Source organism: Myxocyprinus asiaticus, chromosome 11 (genome assembly GCF_019703515.2).
Source record: "Myxocyprinus asiaticus isolate MX2 ecotype Aquarium Trade chromosome 11, UBuf_Myxa_2, whole genome shotgun sequence".
NCBI lineage: Eukaryota > Metazoa > Chordata > Actinopteri > Cypriniformes > Catostomidae > Myxocyprinus > Myxocyprinus asiaticus.
In genome coordinates this window covers 1982797-2005000 of record NC_059354.1, presented here as the reverse complement: position 1 = coordinate 2005000, position 22204 = coordinate 1982797, and the positions used below count along the sequence as shown (strand labels likewise).

General features: G+C 38.0%; 1 protein-coding gene across 1 annotated transcript in view; it reads left to right on the top strand.

Moving 5' to 3' along the window:
* The window catches only part of zmp:0000001200 (dedicator of cytokinesis protein 9), a 197106-nt gene extending 176291 nt beyond the window's left edge, over nucleotides 1-20815 (top strand). Inside the window, exons 39-51 of the mRNA XM_051710475.1 lie at nucleotides 1393-1575; nucleotides 2084-2197; nucleotides 2690-2905; nucleotides 4477-4534; nucleotides 5470-5576; nucleotides 7350-7472; nucleotides 8150-8263; nucleotides 11741-11887; nucleotides 12924-13134; nucleotides 17773-17963; nucleotides 18104-18204; nucleotides 18304-18442; nucleotides 18786-20815. Coding sequence (XP_051566435.1) covers nucleotides 1393-1575; nucleotides 2084-2197; nucleotides 2690-2905; nucleotides 4477-4534; nucleotides 5470-5576; nucleotides 7350-7472; nucleotides 8150-8263; nucleotides 11741-11887; nucleotides 12924-13134; nucleotides 17773-17963; nucleotides 18104-18204; nucleotides 18304-18442; nucleotides 18786-18911 — 1830 coding nt within the window. The 3' untranslated portion in view covers nucleotides 18912-20815. The remainder of the gene's footprint in view (nucleotides 1-1392; nucleotides 1576-2083; nucleotides 2198-2689; nucleotides 2906-4476; nucleotides 4535-5469; nucleotides 5577-7349; nucleotides 7473-8149; nucleotides 8264-11740; nucleotides 11888-12923; nucleotides 13135-17772; nucleotides 17964-18103; nucleotides 18205-18303; nucleotides 18443-18785) is intronic.
* Nucleotides 20816-22204: the final 1389 nt, after the last annotated feature.

The window sequence follows — 22204 nt, the reverse complement described above, 5'->3', positions numbered from 1 at the left end:
TCCAAAGATAATTTTGAGACCAAAACCGCGCAACAGAGCAGCATTGTTTGTTTGTGGCTGTCAAATTCAACAGTGGCACAATAGCGCCCTCAACTGACAAACATTATGAATCAGAGCCCCAACGATCTGCTTCAAATGAGAACGACTATGTGAATGATTGACAGGTGAAAAGAGTCAGTGTCCACGGACACATTTTTGTTTGCTGTTTACAAAGTCTAGAGCTGTCACAGAGACCGGTGAGATATCTCAAGACACTTATTTCATTAATATCTTTAAGGGAGTAGGAACATTTTTTGCATACTTTTCCATGAAAAAAATTGCTTACAGAACCTTTAAAGCAACACCTGGATAAATGGTTCTGTGGTTTACATTTTTTGTATACATTTATTGTTGTCACAATAATATCTTTTTAAATAGTATTTTCTTATGCTACTAGTCATAAAAGCACAAAACAAAGTCATTGCAGAGTCACTTCAAGTCCAACTCAAGTCTCGAGTTACTGGTCCTCAAGTTAAGGTCATGACAATTTCCGCATTTATCAAGTCCTTAAATTTGCGACTTGAGTCGAGTCATGTAACTCGAGTCCCCCACCTCTGGCATGTTGCGAGTAAAAGTGAGTCCAAAGTCGAGATCCACACAATCCATTTGTCAATGAATAATGTCATTTTTAATACCCTTTCTAAAGTCAGTTGTTGATCAAATACAACAAAAAATAAACATTTAATTGTAATGAAGAAGCCGTGTGACTCTACTCTTGTTAATATGCACTCAACCAAAAACAAAACGCTGAACAAACTGTTTTCTTAAAGAGACAGTACAGATTTAGCACTTGTTCTTCACATCAATGTAAATACTTGTAAATAATGCAAATTATGCATGTAAACAATAAAGATGTAGGCCGAACTATATATATATATATATATATATATATATATACTGTATGTGTCTGTGTTTACCAAAGAAAGCCAAAAGTAAAATTAATATTTTGAGATTAGTCAGAAGGTCCCCTCTATTATTAACAGTATTAGTCTGTTTTAATCATAAGTTTCATGGTTCATATGACCTGGATTTGTTTTTGTTGTTGTTAATAAATAACCATCATAACTGGCAAGTTCATCTTTTCACTTTGTACATTAGGATATTACAATATTAATGATAACGTTAAATGAAATGAAGCCTTTGGTACACAATTTTGGTTTTGTGTCAATGAAGGAGTACTTGAGCCTTACTGATGGTGTTGTAGAGGTACTTTTGGTAAAAGAGGTTATTGCAAACCATTATTAGCTAGGTTTGTTAGCTTTTGCTGACCAGTAGTGGCTCTCTGATTATGCATCAGATGAAATGCTGTATTAACACACTTTTCTTTCATGTCTCTGTATTGTGTGTGTTTAGTTTCCATGCACATTTTTTGAGGGTCGTGCAGACATGTGTGAGTCATTCTGTTATGAGATCCTGAAGTGTTGTAATTCCAAACTGAGCTCCATACGCAGTGATGCGGCTCATCTGCTCTACTTCCTCATGAAGAGCAACTTCGACTACACAGGACGCAAATCCTTCATCCGCACACACCTACAGGTGAAACATCCTCACGTTTTATGTCAACAGTGTTCTTTATGGTTATGTTTGCATCGTTTATCCAGTCTTTAAGTCAAGTCATATTTATTTGTATAGCGCTTTTCACAACACATATCATTTTAAGGCAGCTTTACAGAAAATGATGCTGTTAAGTTCTCATTGTGTGGTTCAAATAAATAACGAGATCAGTCGTGGTTAAAAAATGATTGTTTTTGGGCCCCCAGTGATGAACACAAAACTCCATAAGATGTAGAGAATGGAGAAAAATAACCTCAGGGGAATCCAGGCCCCCGGGAGGGCCAGTTCCCCTCTGGCTAATAATAACATGAATACAATTGCAATATTGGTTATCTAAGTGTAGTACAAGTGTTGTTTTAAGTAAACGGAGTAGATGTTGGAGGGTATTGTTTAAAACTAAAGGATTTTGTATGAACTCTAAGATCTTAAGACATCTTTAAAGATGGGAGCATGTGGTGAAGTCATTTTGTCATTATTTGTGTTTTATCAGGTGGTTATTGGTGTTAGTCAGCTGATCGCTGATGTCATCGGAATAGGAGGGACGAGGTTTCAGCAGTCCTTGTCAATCATCAACAACTGTGCCAACAATGACAAAACGATCAAAGTTAGTTTCCTTTCAAATGTGCAAACACAGTCTCTCTGTTCCAAAATCTTGTGAGCTGCTCCTGAGAGCAAAGGGATTCCAAACGGTAGGATAATTATGCTGCCAACTCAGTGAAAAAAAATCCATTCAAAATGGCAGAAGATGCAAGAGAAATGCTGATTTCTTGCATTTGATTTTATAGTGAAAAGGCTATTTTACGCAATATTTGTGCGCTATTTTAATGTATCTTTATGCTTATTAGTGCATCACACACATTCCAGAAAAGGCTGACCATTAGCTTAGCAACATGCAAATGTCACACGGAACTGGAATCAGTTGTGAGTCAGGTCTCCCATGCAGAGCCTTCAAGCCTGTGTGGTGCTCACAGTTGCTACCTATGCAGTGTAGACATCGAGATGGCTCACTAGATTTTGGAACAGACCCAAATAGTTCGACATGCACACGCACATTTACTCACTCATGTAAATGTAAAAAAAACTCACTCACCTGTAGAACACAGCATTCCCATCGGATGTGAAAGACCTGACAAAGAAAATCAGAACGGTTCTGATGGCCACAGCTCAGATGAAGGAGCACGAACGAGATCCAGAGATGCTGGTTGACCTGCAGTACAGTCTGGCCAAGTCTTATGCCAGCACACCGGAACTCCGCAAGACATGGCTGGATAGCATGGCCCGCATCCATGTGAAGAACGGAGACCTCTCTGAGGTACACAACACACACATTAGTGAGGATATCTCATAGACTTCTGTTGATTCATACCAGGCTAATGATATTTTCTGTCCGCTAACCATAAACGTAATCCTCACACAAACATGTGCACATCAGTAAATTAAAGATAAACCTCATTTGGCCGATTTATGAGCCAATTTACTAGTGAGATGCAGGCTCACAAGTCGATTGTGTTGAGTTTTTACTGCGTCGGTGATGTCATTCTTTACAAATCAGAGATTTGTGAGGACCAGGTCTCACATGAATAGCAAAACCAGTACACACATTTAACTGCTCATTTTGTGGTCAATATTAAAATCACATCATTCTAACAGGACCCAATTGTTTTTAAGAGATATTATACAGCAAGAGAATTCACTCATTTTGTTTACAGTTTCCCTAATGAAATGACAACTCACAGTAAGAGAAAATGTAGATAAATGGCCAGACTGCCTGTAACAGCTGACAGAGAACAATACTTTATGGGTTGTTTAGCCCTTCTCTTTCCCAGTCCAGCAATCCTGCACGCCCCATAAACATCATTTGTGGACATGTCAAGACTACCAGAAATTAGGGCAACAATTGTTCATTTTAGAGCCACATGCATTTAGTGCTCCTGCTAAACATTCTTCTTCCATGTACAAATCAAAAAACAGTTTTGTTGTTTTCATGAACCATCATACAGTGCTCAAATGATTTAAAGCAGCCAGCTTTAACCCTTTGGTTACTATACACTTTTATTGTTGATGGTGAAATGGTGCACAGTTCTTAAAAGATCTACTATTCGGTCATGTCACATGGTGTGTAATCCATTAAAAGATGAATATCAATTGAATATATGTGCCATTGCTTCCCTCTCTTTATCACTGTGAAAAAGGCAATATGGATCTTATTGCACACACACTCAAACATAAACACACACAGATGTCTAAATGGGGACATCCCATAGAGATTTATTGCTATTAGCTAACTATAATTGCTATAAACTAACCTTAACCCACACCCTTAACATAACAGAAAACTTTTTGCATTAATATTATTTAAAAAATCAGTATTAAATTCATGTATGGATCGTTTTTCCAAATAAGGAAGTCCTTAAATGTCCACAAAGGGAGGTTTTTTCCTGATTAGCTCACTTTTGCTACAAATTTGTCCCCAAACTATAGCAAAGTATACACATGCAAGCAAAGAACGGGGACCTCTCTGAGGTACAAACACACACAAACGCACACTTCTCCATACACCTGTGACCAGGGTTCACACACTTTTTGACCAGTTAATTTTCATGATTTTCCAGTCGCTTGGAGCACAGGAAAAGGATTTTTAAAAATGTAAATTACAGAGACTGCATTCACAAAAAGCAATTTCTAGCCAATGAAATGTTATAGCATAACATTATTTATATTTTCGTACCTATTTTAATAACTTAAGATTTACCAAATTTCAGTTATTTTTCCAGGCCTTAAAAAAAAAACTCTTTTACAATTCCCTGCTATTTCCAAGTTTTCTGTGACTCTGTGAACCCTGTGTAATGTGAAATGTGTGCTGTCTGGTTTGATTCTCTTCAGGCAGCCATGTGTTATGTGCATGTAGCAGCGCTGGTGGCTGAGTACCTGCGAAGGAAATGTGAGATGCACACACACACACACACACACACACACACACTCATGTGTTGAAGCCATTATAGTCATTGGACCGACAGCCTCTCACAGTCATCTCTCTTTCCTCTTGTATTCAGACAGATAAAGTGCCTGCCCACTTAGCAGCATACGTTCCCAAAGTATTTTCCCATTATTTTTTCCATAGGGATTTCAAATCTCCAAATTCTTCATTAATGAGTTGTAAACCATAAACCAAACAAACCAGCTTCGAATGAAATGAATCACAACATTACAAATGTTTGTAAATCAGAAAAAAGGCAAAGGTACAAGATTGTGTTCTTTATTTGAAACAACTACTCGACTGTCTTTTAATGTGTTTCATAATCAGAAGTCACCACGAAACGCTGCGATATTCCATCCACTAGAATATATAATCCAAACTAAAGTTAATAGTTGGGGGCTGTGCCATGAAAAACACAGCAGGTTTGTGAACAAGTTTCACATCAACAACTGTTACTCTGTTGTGTAGTTTAGTATGGCTGGACCAGAACCGTCTGTTTTATATCTGTGTGTCTCGAAAGTTTTATTTGTAATTGCTAAAATATTTGGCATTTTTTACGTTTTAAAACTTGACAACCAAGGGCGCACGTTTAACAGATTATTAATAATTATACGGTAGTACGTGAAGAGTTGCCATATTTCCTAACTCACCCTCTCTTTCTCTCTCTTTCATATCATCTTCATATCTTGCTCTCTATCTCTCTCTCTGATAAAGCCCCTATTGATATTAGCTATTGCTCTGTATTTCATGTTATGCTGCAGTTGTAAGAATTAATCACCAAGACTCGCTCTACACAATGACCTTTCACTGTTTGTAGCAGACATCACCACATGACTGTTTACATGTAATTACAAAATGACTGCTGTGAAGTGTTATTGGATGTTTGTATGTATGTGTAGGCATGTTCAGACAGGGCTGCTCGGCGTTCAGAGTGATCACACCAAACATTGATGAAGAAGCTTCTATGATGGAGGATGTGGGGATGCAGGATGTTCACTTTAATGAGGTGAATATCTCCGATATCTCTAATAATCTCAATAATCATTCTGTTCAAGTTGCCACCTTTCCCCTAGAGTGTTGTGTCTGTGTTGATTTAGTTGCATATTAGTACAGTAAAAGTCGATATATTAATGTCTGTGTAGCAGATCTTGATTATCAGGAAGCTTATCTTAGGTGTGACTGATACTAATCCACCATTAGTGCACAAGGATAACAGCCTTCAGTCCCTCTGGAGAAAAGATGACAGAAAAACTGAATAATTGTGTTTTTTATTGTGTCCTTTTTGGACTAAAAAGCCGAAGATCATTTATCAATCATAATTTGTACAGTTTAATCAGAACTAATATTTTTTTATTGGTTATAAATATGTATTTGTGAGTGAATGTCGCTGTATTAGAGAAAAGCAAACAAAGTGGCTTCTCCAGACAAATAGTGCTAGACCTTTTTTAGAACTAGCTAAAAAGTAGCAGATAATAAGCAAGCAATAAACTTTTTCCTAGAGCAAATAGTTTTCCTCAAAATTGATGTCCACACATGGGTACAGCGGGACTAAGATGTGAAATTTTAAGTAATATCAAGCTATAGAAAGTCAGATTTTTATCATCAAATAGTTTATTATGTGTCCAGGAGTGTTGTTTATTCATGTTTTTGAGATGTTATAGACATTACAGCTGATTTTCTATAAAGCTGAATAATTAATTCTGATTCAAAGTAATGGTCAGCATCATCCAATCACTGCCAACCATGTTCAAATAAAATTATACATCATAAAATCTGACTGTATGTACTGATTATCATTGTACCATGTCTGCCAAACATGTTGAGTGATCCAAACATCATCTGTAGCCTGAAACTGAACTTTTGACCAGATTTTAGGAGTGAATGCACTTTTGCTCCCTTGCTCCCTGTTTAGTGAATGACTTAACCTCCAGTGTGCTGTCTGTCTGCACTGGTCTCAGAACAATTTGAAATGCACCTTATTTTCATCCTAACTCCATATAAAGTCTCTGAAAGAAAAAAACCTTCAGCTTTTGCATGAATACATTTATTCTCAATGTGAAAATGCAGAATAAATATTTAGGAATGCATTTACTAATGTTAATGAATAGAACTGTATTGTACAGTGATAACAAAATAAAATATAACAGAATTTATATTAAAATGAAGCGATATGACCCACAGATGTGTTATAGTTGAAGGTTATTCAAAATAACTAACATCTTTTTTCAACTTTTGAGGGAATAAGGTCCTAATTTCCACATATGTGGACATGTACATGTGTTTATCTGCGTGCTGACGTACAAAGAAATTAATGAAGTTTTTAAAGCCACATATCAAACTAAACTAGAGACGAAACAGATTTCAATGAAAAAAAATTTGATTTCTTGCCAGAGGCACTTTTGTTGGCATTGCACCCGTAGGAGAGCTTCACGGAATTCAATGTCACGCTGTTATGTTACGTGACGCTCTGTGCCAGAAGTTTAACCCTTCAGTGTAGATTGTTGTGGACAGTATTCAGGCAGTTTGAATTCATTTAAATTATGCGTTGCATATAACAAAGCCAAAATACAGCGTCCACACATGTGGATGTGGAGTCACACGAGGTCCAATTAATTTCCACTTGGTCTGAAATGTTGTTATTGAATGCAATAACATTCATACATTTCTAAGTATGGCTTAAATATTCAAATAGTTTTTGTGTGTACATGTACAGTAATTGGCATCTTTACAGCGAGGAAACCGCATTGTAAGATCTGATTAGTCTTTGTTTGTGTAAAAGGATGTTTTGATGGAGCTTTTGGAAGAGTGTGCTGATGGATTATGGAAAGCCGAGCATTATGAACTCATTTCTGACATCTACAAACTCATCATCCCCATTTATGAGAAATGCAGAGACTTTGAGGTACAGTGATAACACACACTGCTCATATAAATGAAAAATTAGACGATTACTTGCAATGTCATAGAGTTCATATAGATGGAGTGTGTTTAATGTCTAAAGAAGTCTGACCTTGAAACAGCAAAAAAGCAAGATATTAGGTCTTGTTTTCAGAGGAATCTAACAAAATTTAGTAATGTTTATGCTTAAGATAAGAAAAAATTATTTGCCAGTGTTGTAAGAAAAATAAACTAGTTTTGAATTTTTCTTTTCTTTCCCTATTGGCAAAAAGTGTTTTCATGTTATAAGCAGAAATGTTACAAAATTGTGTTAGATTTAATACTGTATGTCATTTTGCTTCTCAAGTAAATTTTTGAAAGAATTTGTATTAAAAGTTTTTAAAATGTTTCGATATTTTACTGGAAAACGAGACAAAAACTCAGTGAGAAAATGTTCTTCAGTGAACTACACACACATCAGATGTCTTTGGCAGTTGTATGGCATCTCGTGCCATAAGTGTTCTGTTTCTAGGATGCCATGTGAACTTCTGGGGCGGGGCTATGTGTTTGTTGACCAATGGCAGCTGTTTGTTTGAAAACAGTAATTATTTTTGTCATTCAGTTTGGTGCCACAGACATCACACTTCACCTTTAAATTAGACCAATGCCATTTCTAAACTTTCCTTTTTATGTTTGTGGCAGAAACTGGCTCATCTCTATGACACACTTCACCGTGCCTACAGTAAGGTCACAGAGGTCATGCACAGGGGCAAACGCTTGCTGGGAACATACTTCAGAGTGGCGTTCTTCGGTCAGGTGAGGAAACCCAGACTCATCAGTCACTGTAGTATAATAAAACACTTCATCATGATGGGTGAGCACTATAAAGACTTTATAGTATTGTTTTTCTTGATCTGTTTATGTGACTGTAAACGTGTTTGGGTTTGAAGGCAGCGGTAAGTCCTGTGTGATTGATTTCAGTTTGCGGTGGTTTCATATCTTTTTGGACAATCAGACTTTTGGACTTCTGATTTATGCAATTCAGCTTTGAGTGTGTAAATTCAAGTATAAACCTAATCTAATTAGAATGAGATTTTTTTTTTTATATTATTTGTTATAATAATAACATTGCAATTATCCTGTTTGCTTACTGGTTAGAAGTTGATTAAACCTTTCAGTTTAAGTGTCTGAATGGCTCTGATAACACAATCTACATTTGCTATCAGTGAGTGATGTGAAAACACAATAAAACAAGAATGATCCAGAGTATACACAGTATATACTGTATATACACTACTTTGTAAAAGTCTTTTTCACAAAAACATTTGTCTTAAAACAGTTATTTTATATATTCTGCTTGTGTGAATCAGTAGGAAATATCAATTTTAGATTTCAACATTCCCTTTGCAAATAGAATTGAATAGAAGAAGAACAAGGAGCCCTGCAACAGATGATATGGCCCCAACAGAGCACATCGAGTCAGTCTGGGATTACATAAAGAGACAGAAGCAATTGAGACATAAATATATAGAAGAACTGTGGCGAATTCTCCAAGAAGCTTGAAACATCTTATCTGCCTGTTGGCATATATAAAATCGTGTCATAGAGACCAAGAAAAACTGTGTCCAGGTGTACCTAGGAGAATTGGTGCTGTTTTAAAGGCAAAGGTGGTCACACCAAATATTTATTTAGTTTGTTTTATGTTTACTGGACTTTTTATGACATTATGTCATTATCTTTGAAGACATCCTCACTATGCAACATTTTTCACAAGTGCCTAAAACTTCTGCATAGTACTATAAATATACACTCACCAAGCACTTTTTTTATGTACACCTGTACACCTACTTATTCATGTGATTATCTAATCAACCAGTTGTTTGGCAGCAGTGCAGTGCATAAAATCATGCAGATATGGGTCAGGAGCTTCAGTTAATGTTCACATCAACCATCAGAATGGGGAAAAATTTGATCTCAGTGATTTGGAGCGTGGCATGATTGTTGGTGCCAGATGGGCTGGTTTGAGTATTTCTGTAACTGCTGATCTCCTGGACTTTCACACACAACAGTCTCTAGAGAGTATAGAGAATGGTGTGAAAATCCAGTGAGTGGCAGTTCTGTGGATGGAAACATCTTGTTGATGAGAGAGGTCAACAGAGAATGGCCAGACTGGTTTGAACTGACAAAGTCTATGGTAACTCAGATAACCACTCTGTACAATTGTAGTGAGCAGAATAGCATCTCAGAATGCACAACACATCAAACCTTGAGGCAGATGGCCTACAACAGCAGAAGAACACGTCAGGTTCCACTACTGTCAGCCAAGAACAGAAAGCTGAGGCTCAACAAAACTGGACAGATTGGAAAAGCATAGCCTTGTCTGATGAATCTCGGTTTCTGCTGAGGTACACAGATAGTAGGCCTACTGCTGCCTCAGCTGTCTGTTCAGTTACAGAAATACTCAGGCCAGCCCGTCTGGCACCAAAAACCATGCCAAGGTCTAAATCACTGAGATCACATTTTTCCCCATTCTGATGGTTGATGTGAACATTAACTGAAGCTCCTGACCCATATCTGCATGATTTTATACATGACACTGCTGCCACACGATTGGCTGATTAGATAATTGCATGAATATGTAGGTGTAAAGGTGTATCTAATAAAGTGCTCGGTGAGTGAATATGTATATACAGTATATATATATATTGCTTTAGCTTTGTCAATCATAACAGGAGAGTTCTAGTTTTGTAGTGTGGCTCACTCTCAGTGTATTTACCACCATCTCACATATTCTGTTTATGTGTGTATGTTTTTACAGATATACACCAATCAGCCACAACATTAAAACCACCTGCCTAAAAATATATAAAGTATTTTTGTCTTGTTTTCCAGTAAAAATATCTAAACATTCTTAAAATGAGTTTTATTTACTTGACAAGCAAACCTGCCATAAGATTTTAAGTCTTGTTTTGAGAGAAATGTAACTGAATTTAGATTTATGTTTAAAACAAGAAAAAATGGTTTGCCAAAGGGGTAAGAAAAATAAACATAATTCAAAGGAAAAACAAGTTTATATATCTTACCCCATTGGCAAAATATTTTTTCTTGTTTTAAACATGAATCTCACTAAATTCAGTTAGATTTCTCTCAAAACAAGACTTAAAATCTAATGCCATTTGCTTGACAAGTAAATCACATTTTGAGAATGTTTAGATGTTTCTGCTGAAAAACAAGACAAAAATACTTGTCTTGAAAATCTTTTTTTTTTCTTCTTTTTTTTTTTTTTTTTTTTTTAAGGATGTTCAGATATTTTTAGTGGAAAACATGACAAAATACTTTAGAAAATAATTGTTTACAGAGCGTGCTAGAACATGACTTATCTGATGATGATAAACTATGGTATTTACAGTCGTTTTCTAAGGTAAATCAGTGCTTGTGTTATAGGAACAACTCAAGAAAACAATTGCAATGCATTTCCTTGCGAATGTATGTGCATAATTCTGCAATGGTGTGTCTCATACCAGTGCTCTCATGTGAAATGTGTTGTTGAGTGTGTGTGATGACTGATATATTGGTATGGTGGTTTGTGTCTCTAGCAGTACCAATGTAATGACTCTGTGACTGATATGAATGAGTTAAAATAAATTCTAGTTTAGATGAGTGTTGTGTGTGTGGTGTGGAAGTCATCGTAATCCATGTGTAATGATTAGGATTTATCATCGCCACATTACAGGTTTTATATATCCCTGTATTTCCAAATTACTATTCAAAAATAGTTGTGTCCTGTGACTAGCCTAGTATAAAAAAAAATATTAGCAGGCAAACAGAATAGCGGGCGGCTGTGACTCAGGTGGTAGAGTGGGATGGCCAACAATCACAGGGTTGGCGGTTTGATTCCCGGCCCACATGACTCCACATGCCGAAGTGTCCTTGGGCAAGACACTGAACCCCAAGTTGCTCCCAATGGCAGGCTAGCGCCTCATATGGCAGCTCTAACGTGAGTGTGTGTGTGAATGGGTGAATGAGTCACAGTATAAAGTGCTTTGAAAACCGTTATGGTTAAAAAAAGTGCTATATAAGTACAGACCATTTACCATTACCCTCCCCCTGATTTATTTTTCCTTAGTGTATATTTTTTTGTATAATAAAGTCTAATCATCTTTTGATGATCTTTTGATCTTTTTTTAATTGAAAAAAAGCTTTATGCTTGCAGTAGATTCATTGTGGTTCCAGATCATTCATTCATACATGCAGTCATTGCTTTTATTGATTCAGTTTTGCTTGTTGTTTCAGGGCTTCTTTGAAGATGAAGATGGTAAAGAATACATTTATAAGGAGCCCAAATTCACCCCACTGTCTGAGATCTCACAAAGACTCCTTAAACTGTATTCAGAAAAGTTTGGAGCAGAGAATGTGAAAATGATCCAGGATTCAGGCAAGGTAAGAAATTTCCAAATATTAAAGATAGCAGTGTGTAATTATTAGTGGTGCTTGCTTTGGCAGTTACTATTGTTTATTTTAACAACCCCTAAACATATGTATTAAATTTCATTGTGAAAAACGTCTCACATCATGGAGAACAAATTGATAAAACAGGCCTTAGGCTTACAGGAGGGACCAAAGCCATATCTAGAGACCTGCAAATCATACATACTTGAATAGATACTCTTTTGACTTAGGCCAACCACCTAGCTACCACCCAGAACACCCTAGCAACACTCTAGTAACCATATAAAATATCCTGGCAAGCACAAAGCAATGCGCTTCAAACCACTCAGAACACATAATAACACCCATGGTGACTACCTACAACACTCTTGAGTTTTGCGCGGGCAAGCACCATTTATGCTTTCTTCAGAAAATCTAAAAAGCTAGTTTGCTTTGTTAAATTATTAGTTTATGAATTGATGTCAATAGTCAGTGTATATCTGCAGTGTGGGTTTATAGAAGTCTTAAGATTTAGAATGTGTGTTTGCCATGCAAATTCAAAAGATCAGACATTATCAGCAAACAGATATTAATTATAACTGTCCAGCAGCTAAAGATGTCACTGCCGGCCATCTTTGGAACACTCTCGGGAGGCTATTTCCAGTCATGCCAGTGCAGCTCCTATCTACTTGAATGGAGAAAGACCAAAATCTCAAAAACGGTTGGTCAAGATTATGATCAAAGGCCATATTTCAAATCAGCAATAAAATCTGACAAAACTGGAATCATAAATTGTGATTCTTTACCTAAGATTATGCTAAAAAAGGAAATTTTCCCCGCTTGTATAGCTAATGCGCATGTGCGTTCTCGAATTGATTGACAGGTGATGTCTGTATCTAGAAGGTGATTGGCTCTTTCCTTTCTACATCCATTGACCGTTGGGCGCTCAGAGCTACTTGGTTGAGCGTTCCAATTTCTCCCATTAATTTAAATAGAAGTGGCCCATCTCTGCTAAATAATCTCTGGTATATGTTTGTTTTTGGTGCAGATTAATCCAAAAGATCTGGACTCTAAATACGCTTATATCCGAGTGACTCATGTCACTCCATTCCTGGAGGAGAAGGAACTGCTGGAGAGAAAAACTGACTTTGAGAGGAGCCACAACATTCGCAGATTCGTCTTTGAGATGCCCTTCACTGTTTCAGGCAAAAAACAAGGCGGTGTGGAGGAACAGTGCAAACGCAGGACTATACTGACCAGTGAGTATACTTACTCACACTCATTGAAACAAACAGAACGCAGGTGTCTGGAGCATTTTTAAAAGTTGACCTTTTTTTTTTTACTTGACGTGTGTTAAAAATGTACCCCTCATGGCACAAGATGCTGAAAAATCAGTAGAACATGTTGCTACAGTCAAGACATGCAATTTTACACAGAACAACAATTTCAGAACAGCACAAAACACATCCTGTGTGAACGGCCTCTTACACGCTACATACTGGCCAAGGAGTAGAGTTAAACTTGAGAGTACAGATAAGAGACACTTACAACAGTGTTCCCTCTGCAATCTCTCCTTTGAGTTCTGTGATTAAAATCTGAGTGTGTCAGCTGAATGTTACGCCATTTTTATGTCAGTGCTGTTTTACACTTATACAGTGCACTCAATCGCAAAGTACGACCCTTAGCTCCACAGACAGGTGGAAAAGATCCTGCAGACCACAGCAGAGAGACAGACAGCTCAGGCAACAGTCCAATTTAGGGTCTATAATATTTTATACCTCCTTTGATTTGAATCAGATATCTCATTTCAATGGTTTTCTGTGTTTGTCAATTTTCAAGTCAAGTATTGTCAAGTATCTGTGATTCGGTTTGCTTTTCTGCATTGTTGAAATCATAGCGCCTTACTGGCTGCAGTTCAGCACATGATTCTGTATGCATATTAAAAATAAAGACTATTAAAAAAGAATATTCAAGAGATTAAAATTATTATTGGTTATTAATCAAATTTGTTTTTAATTAACGCAGTTAATCTCAAATTATGAATTTGCTGAAATATAAGTGGTGACTTTAATGACATTCATTAATGTTACTACTTGAAGGTCACATTTAATGTTAAGTAAGATGATACAATCTAGCCTTACAAAGACAGTGAATACTTTACTTTCTTTAAAAGTCCCATCTGGGTTTGATTAACAAATAGCCATTATAGGAATATTTCACTCAGAAATGAAAATTCTGCCATTATTTACTATCTCCAAAGCTGGATGACTTTCTTTCTTCTGTGGAACTATTTTTTTAAAGTCTTCACCAGGTTTATTTGCCAGACTGCTAGTAAATTGCACCATACAAGCACAGTAAAACGAATCAATACAACATGACATAATGTCACACGTTTGGTTTACAAGACGCAATGAGAACCAATGAGGTTTAATGTTATCGATGTAGCTGATTTGATTTAAAGGGCCCATATTATGCTCATTTACAGGTTCATAATTTTATTTTGGGGGTCTACTAGAATAGGTTTACATGCTTTAATGTTCAAAAGCACATTATTTTTCTCATTCTGTACATTTCTACTAAACCTATTTTCATCCTCTGTCTGAAACACTCTGTTGTAGCTCCTGTCTCTTTAAAGCTCCCCTTTCCGAAAATCTCAGTCTGCTCTGATTGGTCAGCTGGCCCAGTCTGTTGTGATTGGTCAACCGCTTAGAGCGTGTGTTGGAAATGTAATGGCCCTTACCATAACCGAGTTTCATCTCCCGAGGCTTCCTGAGCAGTGCATTCCTGAGGCGGGCATTATGTCACGAAAGTAATGACTAGACTGCAAACCTGGCATTTCAGGCAGATCAGGAGCAGTGTTTTCTGTGGGAGAGAGTAACTACCTTTGACGTGGACTTTGTGCTTTGTAGCTTTGCAGACCTTTTACATGCACAAACAGCTATATTACACACTAAAGTAAAGGTAAAATCCTAAAAAGCATAATAGGGCCTCTTTAAGCACTTATGATGTGATCTGAGAGTGAATACCTACTTATATTTTGAACTGTTCTTCATACAAAGTGATTGTATTGCTTCAAAAGACAAAAAAAAAATCATACGAGTTACTTCATTATTATTATTTTTACTTATAAACCATGTGAAGACTTTCTAAATTCCCCTTTTGTGTTCCACGGAAGAAAGAAAGTCATACGGGTTGGAAGCAAAATTAGGGTGAGTAAATAATGACATAATTGTTTTTTTTATATACATTTACAGACATAATTGATGAACTCTCCATTTAAGAAACCCCTTTTCCACTTTTTACTGATAAACAAGAGTCCGGCTATGCAACCATAGATCAAGCAGAACACAATGAATGTTGTAAATTAGTAAACTGTTTATTAATTGTGGATAAATTTAACAGTGCTAAACATACTCAAAACTAATCTCATAAGTTAAAGGGATAGTTCATCCAAAAATTAAAATTCTCTCATTATTTATTCACCCTCATGATATCCCAGGTGTGTATGACTTTCTTTCTTCATCAGAACACATTTGAAGAAAAATAGAAAAACATCTCAGCTCAGTAGGTCCTTAAAATGCAAGTGCATGGAGATTTCTCTTTTGAAGCTCCAGAAATCACAGATCAGCATAAACATCATCCATATGACTCCAGCGGTTAAATTAATGTCTTCTAAAACAACACGATCAGTTTTGGTGCAAAACATTTTCAATATTTAATACTTTTTAACTGGTAAGCTTCACAAGAGGGTGGAGTCCATGTGGTCTCTCGTGTGATGTGTTTGCGTTGCCATGGATACGGATGTAATCTCACATTCTCCACTCGGTTGAGACATCCAGGATAAGCACACAAATGCCCCATTGTGAGGAAAGAAACAGATAAATACAGATCTAAACCAAAATCAACCAAGCTTCTGTACAGTGTTCCTCCTCACTTGTAAACAGCACTGCTCTTCCAGATGTGACAGACATGCGTCAGTTCTCGTGTGTTTCAAATGCCAATGCGATTACGTGACACGCATTGACGCTGACTACCACCCCTGTAGTTGCAAGTTCAAATCCAGGGCATGCTGAGTGACTCCAGCCAGGTCTCCTAAGCAACCAAATTGGCCCAGTTGCTAGGGAGGGTGGAGTCATGGGGTAACCTCCTCATGGTCGCGATTAGTGGTTCTCGCTCTCAGTGGGGCGCGTGGTAAGATGTGTGTGGATCGCGGAGAGTAGCATGAGCCTCCACATGCTGGGAGTCTCCGTGGTGTCATGCACAACGAGCCACATAATAAGATGCGTGAATTGACTGTCTCATAAGCGGAGGCAACTGAGACTTGTCCTCCACCACCCGGATTGAGGTGAGTAACTGCGCCACTACGAGGACCTACTAAGTAGTGGGAATTGGGCATTCCAAATTAGGGAGAAAAGGGGATAAAATAAAAAATAAAAAGTACTTAAATATTTATTTTTTTCGAACCAGAAGTGATTGTGTCACTTTAGAAGACATTAATTTAATCACTGGTGTTGTATGGATGACGTTTAAGCTGACAGTCTGTGATTTTTGGAGCTTCAAATGAGAAATCTCCATTCACTTGAATTTTAAGGACCTACTGAGCTGAGATATTTTTCTTCAAATGTGTTCTGCAGAAGAAAGTAAGTCATACACACCTGGGATATCATGAGGGTGAATAAATAATGAGAGAATGTTCATTTTTGGGTGAACTATCTCCTTGAAGGAGAGCTTGCGACTAATAAATAGCACTGGCCGTTCCTCCCCTCCCACCTCCTGCGAGAGCACATTGCCCAGCCCCCTGTCAGATGCATCAGTCTGCAAAATAAAGGGAAGAGAGAAGTTAGGTACATGTAAAAGCGGCCCCCCACAAAGTGCGGACTTTATCTTAAGGAAAGCCTGTTGGCACGACTCCACTGGACCGGATCAGGAGCCCCCTTTTTAGTAAGGTCAGTCAGCGGGCTGGTGACATCAGAATAACTAGGCACAAACCTTCGGTAGTAGCCAGCCAGCCCCAAAAACTGCCTTACATCCTTTTTGGTCTTGGGCACCGGGCAGGCTGCGATCGCTGCAGTTTTGTTAACCTGTGGACGCATGACCCAAGTGGAACCCCAGATACCTAACTTCCACCCACCCAATTGCGCACTTCTTCGGGTTGGCCATGAGTCCCGCCTGCCTCAGCGCTCTCAGGACAGCCCTCAGATGTTGCATATGTTGTGAATTCCCGTAGTCGAGTGCCCCTGTCATACAGTCGGCGTTGACGTTCTTGCGCTTGGAGCAAATTCTCCTGTGTTACCTGCCCCAAAATGTGGAGTTTTGCTCTAAGGTCAAGAACGTATTGAATTTGGTTTTTGATATTCGAAGGTCCTTCCTCTCAAGCTTCCTGTATGACATCAAGCACGCCGCGTGGCCGATGCCCATATAGTAGCTCAAATGGGGAAAACCCTGTGGAGGCTTGCGGGACCTCTTGTACTGCAAACAGCAGGGGTTCGAGCCACTTATCCCAACTTCACAACTTGAACACAACTTCAACATAAAAGGGCTCTCAGTAGCCAACATAAATAGAACACCACTCTCATCTGCCACACTCTCTCTCCCCTCTGTCACTCTGGCGAGCCTTATCAGGTCTCCCTCCGCCATCACTATATTGAGAGACAGACGTTAGGGTAATTACAGCCCAGGTGACGAGCCTTACTGTTTTCCCTCTCCCGCAGACAGACACATGACCACAACCCCCCATGCCACACTATCCCTTTAAGAATATGATTAATAATAGGCTATTAATTTATTATTACCTGTATTTATTATTTTTAATAATATTATTAATTGATATTATTAACCAATAAATAAAATTAATAATAGTAACTGAATAATTTTTTCATTCTCCCTGTCTCTCTTAGCCACGCACTGTTTCCCGTATGTAAAGAAGCGCATTGCAGTGATTTATCAGCATCATGTGGATCTGAACCCCATCGAGGTAGCCATTGATGAGATGAGTAAGAAGGTGCTGGAGATCAGACAGCTGTGTTCCTGCAGTGATGTAGACATGATCCAACTCCAGCTCAAACTACAGGGCAGCATCAGTGTCCAGGTACTGTCCATCGAGGGTCTTCTGTATCACTTCAATCCAAAAGATACAGTACATGACATAGAATGAAATCTGCTCCAGCAGTCTCTGTAAAGTGATTTCTAAACAATCTTTATCTGTACACCTGTTCTTCCCACACCTAGGTAAATGCAGGTCCTCTTGCCTACGCCAGGGCTTTCCTGGATGATGCCAGCACTAAGAAATACCCAGACAACAAAGTCAAACAGCTCAAAGAATTCTTCCGGTAAATGAATACACACATTCTTGGCATAAGAGAGCACAGCGAAGAGTTTTCCTGTAATGATAGGCGTGTAAAGGTGTTTCTGCATGTGGTGTTTTGCAGGCAGTTTGTGGAAGCGTGTGGTCTGGGTTTAGGCATTAATGAGCGTCTGATTAAAGAAGACCAGCAGGAGTATCATGATGAGATGAAGGCCAACTACAGAGATCTCACCAAAGAGCTTGCTGTTATTATGCAGGAGCCTGTAAGATACACACTGAGACTTTTTATGTATGAATGATACATTCTTTATGTTGGATTTACCCAAAGACATAAATTCATCAAGGTTTCTTGTTCTCTTTCCCTCTTTTGCTCTCATGATCATATTGAATGGTAAAACATTTCAAATCACTGAAACAGATGGCACTGCATACTGAAGCCTGCATGGAATCTACACAATTCATTCAGAAAATGAATGAAGTTTATGAAAGAAATGATTTAAAAAAGTGCTCAGATTCCGTGTGGGCCTATTACATATTATGTAATACTTTTTATTATTGATCACGATTTATGATCTTTTTTTGCTCTTCCATTCTCTCTGTCTGTAGATCAGTCCAGTGGATGATGGCATGCAGAGTCCAATTCCAGATTCTCTTCACATCTTTAATGCCATCAGTAGAACGCCCACTTCAGCTATGATCCAGGGCCTGCCCAACTCATCCTCTGTGGTGTGAACCTTATGACCTTTTACCTTTTATTTTACTGGACATCTCCAACCCAACACACACACAACTGCATGATGACAAGTGTGGCAGAGGGGGGAGATCTGTTTGTTTCTGCCTCATCCAGGGGATTTCACCTACTGTTTCCTGTGGAGACTTTATAAAAAAAAAATTTATAAAAAGATTTTTAATTTGTGACCATTTTGCCACTTACATGAACACCAGTTGCAGTTAGAGCACAGGAACTGATCGAGAGAAGACGTGGGAACTGGATCGGGAAATGAAATAAAACTGGTGTCCCCTACATGAGCACCACATCTTGTCAGAGCACGTACTGTAACCGCTAATTCACAGCTCATAGGCATTTGACAAACACTATATGGTCAAAAGAATGTGGACTAGTGCTGGATGACATATGGAATATTAATGATAAAATCACAATGTTTTTCAAATGATAAAATTGAACCAATATCGTGAATATAGTAATAATTTGAATGTGCTTTATGTTTGGTCACTGTGTTTTCTAAAGAGCGCATCATTAGACTAATTTCACGTTGCTTCAGGACTGCACAATAAATCAAAATAACATCAGGATCCTGATATGGTCCGAGATTAAACCGCAAAAGTTAATGGTAGTTTTTGCACACCCTGTTCATTCACCAATAATTATACTATGTACCATTGTAGATGGGAGCATATGAATAAACAACTAAATATCATTCTTCTTTCTGTTCATTTAGTTAAAAACTGTGGAAAACATGCCTTCATTCTTTTTCATGAGATTTTTACTTCCTGCAGTAAACATTTTGGGTTTGCTTGGCTACAACCGCTGTTGAGTTGAAATGATGGTTTCTCTGATTAAAAACAAAAACTTTAAAGCCATTTCCGAGCAAATAAATAATTATCGAGATATATTTTGAATATTGTAAACTGGCTGAAAAATATTGAGATATAATTTTTGTAGGCACATCGCCCAGCCCTAATGTGGACACCCTCATTTAGTTAACTGGTTCAGCTACAACCATTACTAAAATCAACAGTCATGCAGTCTCCTTACTGATGCTCTTGTGTCCCCACATCCATGTTTCAACATACACTGGAAGTTGGAATAATGTACAGATTTTGCTCTTATGGAAAGAAATTGGTACTTTTATTCACCAAAGTGGCATTCAACTGATCACAATGTATAGACAGGACATTAATAACATGAAAAATTACTAATACAATTTAAACTACTTCAAAGAGTTCTCATCACAAAATCCTCCATGTGCAGCAATGATAGCTTTGCAGATCCTTGGCTTTCTAGCTGTCAGTTTGTCCAGATTCTCAGGTGACATTTCACCCCACACTTCCTGTAGCACTTGCCATAGATGTGGCTGTCTTGTTGGGCACTTCTCATGCACCTTACAGTCTAGCTGATCCCACAAAAGCTCAATGGGGTTAAGATCCAGAACACTCTTTTCCAATTATCTGTTGTCCAATGTCTGTGTTTCTTTGCCCACTCTGACCTTTTCTTTTTGATTTTCTGTTTCAAAAGTGTCTTTTTCTTTGCAATTCTTCCCATAAGGCCTGCACCCCTGAGTCTTCTCTTTACTGTTGTACATGAAACTGGTGTTGAGCGGGTAGAATTCAATGAAGCTGTCAGCTGAGGACATGTGAGGTGTCTATTTCTCAAACTAGAGACTCTGATGTACTTATCCTCTTGTTTAGTTGTACATCTGGCCTTCCGCATCTCTTTCTGTCCTTGTTAGAGCCAGTTGTCCTTTGTCTTTGAAGACTGTAGTGTACACCTTTGTATGAAATCTTCAGTTTTTTGGCAATTTCAAGCATTGTATAGCCTTCATTCCTCAAAACAATTATTGACTGACGAGTTTCTAGAGAAAGCTGTTTTTTTTTTTTTTTTTTTTGCCATTTTTGACCTAATATTGACCTTAAGACACGCCAGTTTATTGCATGCTGTGGCAACTCAAAAACAAACACAAAGACAATGTTAAGCTTCATTTAACAAACCAAATAGCTTTCAACTGTGTTTGATATAATGGCAAGTGATTTTCTAGTACCAAATTAGCAATTTAGCATGATTACTCAAGGATAAGGTGTTGGAGCGATGGTTGCTGGAAATGGGGCCTGTCTAGATTTGATCATAAATGACTTTTTTCAAATAGTGATGGTGCTGTTTTTTTATATCAGTAATGTCCTGACTGTACTTTGTGATCAGTTTTATGCCACTTTGGTGAATTAAAGTACCAATTTCCTTCCGAAACAGCACAATCTGTACATTATTCTAAACTTTTGGCCGCCAGTGTATAGTGGAAAACTGAACCAGAAGAGTGGAAGCTGTTATTGCAGCAAACAGAGGAACAATCACCCTGTTAATGCCTATTGTTTTGAATGAAATGTTCAAATATACACCGATCAGCCACAACATTAAAACCACCTGCCTAATATTATATAGGTCCCCCTCGTGCCGCCAAAACAGCACCAACCCGCATCTTAGAATAGCATTCTGAGATGATATTCTTCTCACCACAATTGTACAGAATGGTTATCTGAGTTACCATAGACTTTGTCAGTTCGAACCAGTCTGGCCATTCTCTTTTGACCTCTCTCATCAACAAACTGGATGTTTTTTTGTTTTTGGCACCATTCGGAGTAAATTCTAGGGACTGTTGTGTGTGAAAATCCCAGGAGATCAGCAGTTACAGAAATACTCAAACCAGCTCATCTGGCACCAACAATCATGCCACGCTCCAAATCACTGAGATCACATTTTTACCCATTCTGATAGTTGATGTGAACATTAACTGAAGCTCCTGACCCGAATCTGCATGATTTTATGCACTGCACTGCTGCCACACGATTGGCTGTTAGATAATCACATGGATGATTGTTGGTGTCAGATGGGCTGGTTTGAGTATTTCTGTAACAGCTGATCTCCTGGGATTTTTTATGCACAACAGTCCCTAGACTTTATTCAGAATGGTGCCAAAAACTAAAAACATCCAGTTAGCAGCAGTTCTGTGGATGGAAATGCCTTGTTGATGAGAGAGGTCAACAGAGAATGGCCAGACTGGTTCGAACTGACAAAGTTTACAGTAATTCAGATAACTGCTCTGTACAATTGTGGTGAGAAGAATATAATCTCAGAATGCTATTCTGAGATGCGGGTTGGTGCTGTTTTGGTGGCACGAGGGGGACCTATACAATATTAGGCAGGTGGTTTTAATGTTGTGGCTGATTAGTGTAGGTGTGGTGTTTGTTCAGGTGTCCACAAACTTTTGGCCATGTAATGTATAAAAATCTTC